General features: G+C 41.1%; 1 protein-coding gene and 1 non-coding gene across 6 annotated transcripts in view; one reads left to right on the top strand and one right to left on the bottom strand.

Annotated features, from left to right (window-relative positions):
* TRNAR-UCU lies at positions 405 to 477 on the top strand. The gene has a single exon. It is a non-coding gene; the product is annotated as a tRNA-Arg (tRNA).
* LOC104721405 (E3 ubiquitin-protein ligase MBR2) overlaps positions 556 to 2638 on the bottom strand; it is a 5255-nt gene continuing 3172 nt past the window's right edge. For 2 of the 5 annotated variants that reach the window (XM_019233171.1, XM_019233169.1), the window contains exons 4-8: positions 2104 to 2206; positions 1919 to 1969; positions 1588 to 1686; positions 1370 to 1513; positions 556 to 1077 (exon numbers count right to left, since the gene is read on the bottom strand). In XM_019233171.1, coding sequence (XP_019088716.1) covers positions 946 to 1077; positions 1370 to 1513; positions 1588 to 1686; positions 1919 to 1969; positions 2104 to 2206 — 529 coding nt within the window. In that variant the 3' untranslated portion in view covers positions 556 to 945. Of the gene's footprint in view, positions 1078 to 1369; positions 1514 to 1587; positions 1687 to 1918; positions 1970 to 2103; positions 2602 to 2638 lie in introns of all 5 variants that reach the window. The other 3 variants (XM_010439374.2, XM_019233170.1, XM_019233172.1) reach the window with 3 other exon arrangements.

The raw sequence follows: 2638 nt of genomic DNA, 5'->3' as shown, positions 1-2638 counted from the left end.
GTGGACAGAGGAAGAGGAAGAAGCGTTCAAGAAGAAAACGGTGGATGCATACGAGAGAGAGGCAAATCCTTACTTCTCCACGGCGAGGCTTTGGGATGATGGAGTGATTGATCCTTCTGATACCAGAAAGGTTTTGGGACTTTGTCTCTCCGCTGCTTCAAACCGTCCTGTAGAAGATACTCGATTTGGTGTCTTTAGAATGTAAACAGATTTTTTTTTTTTTTTTATAACCAATTAACCACTTTCAAATAAATGGGAAAATTTTCACATATATCAACCAAAAACTACTTGATTAATTCAAGAGAAACATGGTCAACTTTGGTCGTTGACCCTGTTCTGTAGAAGTCCAAAGCTACAATCAATTTGAAATTAAATTATATATAAGTACTTCGGAAGACATAAAGGCGCTCGTGGCCCAATGGATAAGGCGTCTGACTTCTAATCAGACTATTGTGGGTTCGATCCCCACCGAGCGTGTTCATTTTTCTTAAAACCAGTTTTCCCCTTTTTTCTTTAACAAAAGAATCCATCTACTTCATTTAGTACAACCCACCAGACGGTAACGAAGCAACAAATCATACTTCAAAAATATTATAGCTACGAGCAAATGACACTAAAATACAGAATCTCTTATGGTACCCTGAGATTCGAGTTGAGACAGACAATAAACAATGACTTAACATTATCCAATAATTCAGAAGATTGAGTTAAATGACAGTTATTATTCTCTTCTCCTATATAATCCAACATGATGCTTCCACACCCACAGAGGGATCATTCATCACACGACCTTCCTTGTTGCAACTCTCTCTCTCGTAATATCAATGCGGGTAAGACAGGACTGAGCTCTTCGTGATCTCTTCTTCTCATTTTTCTTCCATTTGAAGGATCACAATGGGTTGGGAGGAGACAGGAAAAGAGGGCGAGGATGAAGGACCCGTGCTTTTATGTAGATAAAGCCACAGTCTTACAAATTGGGCAGAGATTCTTGAGCATGAGCCATTGCTTGACGCAGGCAGTGTGGAATTCATGACCACATGCCAGGGTTCCAAGATCATCACCTTCTGCATACTCTTCCTGTCAAAAAGACATGAAGGTTCACACATCAGCTTACGAGTCAAAGCTGAGTATCAGAACAAAAATGGGAAAGATAAAGATTAACCCATCTTACACATATGGACGGTCTAGTGCAATGTCAAAAGAAAACGCTAATACATAGTCAAATCATACATGCATCTATCAATGTAATTAATAATACATAACTCCTGTTTTGGTTTGCCTTACCGCAGAACAGCCATAAGAGCATTGCTAGACAAAACTACAGGTAAAAAAGGCACATTCTCAATATAAGAGTTATTTCAGGTCATACCTGACAGACACAGCAAGGTTCCATGTCCTGGTGGGATTCTGCAGCGGAAGATGTATATTTGTGCTGTTTCATTGCTTTAAGAATCACCTCTTCGCTTAGCCCGGTGCTCACATCTCCTATGCGTTCCCCAAGTGCCAATAGCTCCTACATTACCAAACAGACGTTGGCAAAGATGGGTACATTGTGATAAAATGGAAAAACAAAAATGAAACACACACCTCATACGACATGTTGTCAACGTCAAGGCGCATATCCCGATGCCTATCATGCATCTCGGCCATACCATGGTAGATCAGTGGATCAAATACCATATAATCCTATCAGATCACCAGATGAAAATCATGATTCAAGATGAAATGCCAAGTGCAACGGACCTTGCAACGAATTTCGTTTAATACAAAACCCAAATCTAAAGATGGCACACAACTTAGATGTCGACAGAGATCACATATCTCAGCATACTGAAAATCTAAAATTAACACTTGAAGACAGAAAGTGCAATGTGATTAACTGATATTAGAAAAGATTGATTGAAATCAGTTGTGATACCTCAAACCGTAAATTCTCCCCTCTTCGCATGGCACTCAACACTTGCCGTATCTGTTCATAGACAAGAGAGTATTAAACTGACATCACGAAAAATCAGTAAATATGGCTTTCGATGAGACCAATGCCATACTTAGCAAAATTGTACCAGTGACGGATAATGTGAAACAATGAAAGATAATGCAGACCTCTGAAATCAGCCGGTTCCTTCCATCGTTATCAGCAGCTAAGCTTCTTCCCAAGTGGCGCAAATGGAGATGATCATTTTGCCTTTCCAGTAACAGTCCTGATCTTCTTTGTCGAGAGCGATGACTCCGACTACTAGATCCAGATGGCGTAGCAGCTTCGTTTGAAGAAACAGAAGGCCCTGTGGGTAGTAATGGAAGAGAAGCACCATGTGTAGCCGATTCAGATTCAGTACTAGGAAATAAAGACCACGGAGCAACTTCTGACATCCTTGATTGATTATGAGGAGAAACCCATGTGGGATTCGGCTGCAAACCATGGATCCCTGAACTCGATCCTGCTCGAGGAACAAAGGGAGAATCTCCAGATGTACTAGCGTTTCCACGAGCGAAACTCCAATGAAACTGATCCGGCACTGGATTTCTCGTTTCAGTTGCAGGTGTAGAAAAGACTGGCTGCTCTGAGTTGTTTCTTGGCGCGTCCCATGGTGGTCCAAATCCCTCTTCAGGCATATTGTTTGTTCTTGAACTCGAAGAA

This window comes from Camelina sativa, chromosome 11 (genome assembly GCF_000633955.1).
Source record: "Camelina sativa cultivar DH55 chromosome 11, Cs, whole genome shotgun sequence".
Taxonomy (NCBI): Eukaryota; Viridiplantae; Streptophyta; class Magnoliopsida; order Brassicales; family Brassicaceae; genus Camelina; species Camelina sativa.
This window is presented reverse-complemented; position numbering and strand designations above follow the sequence as displayed.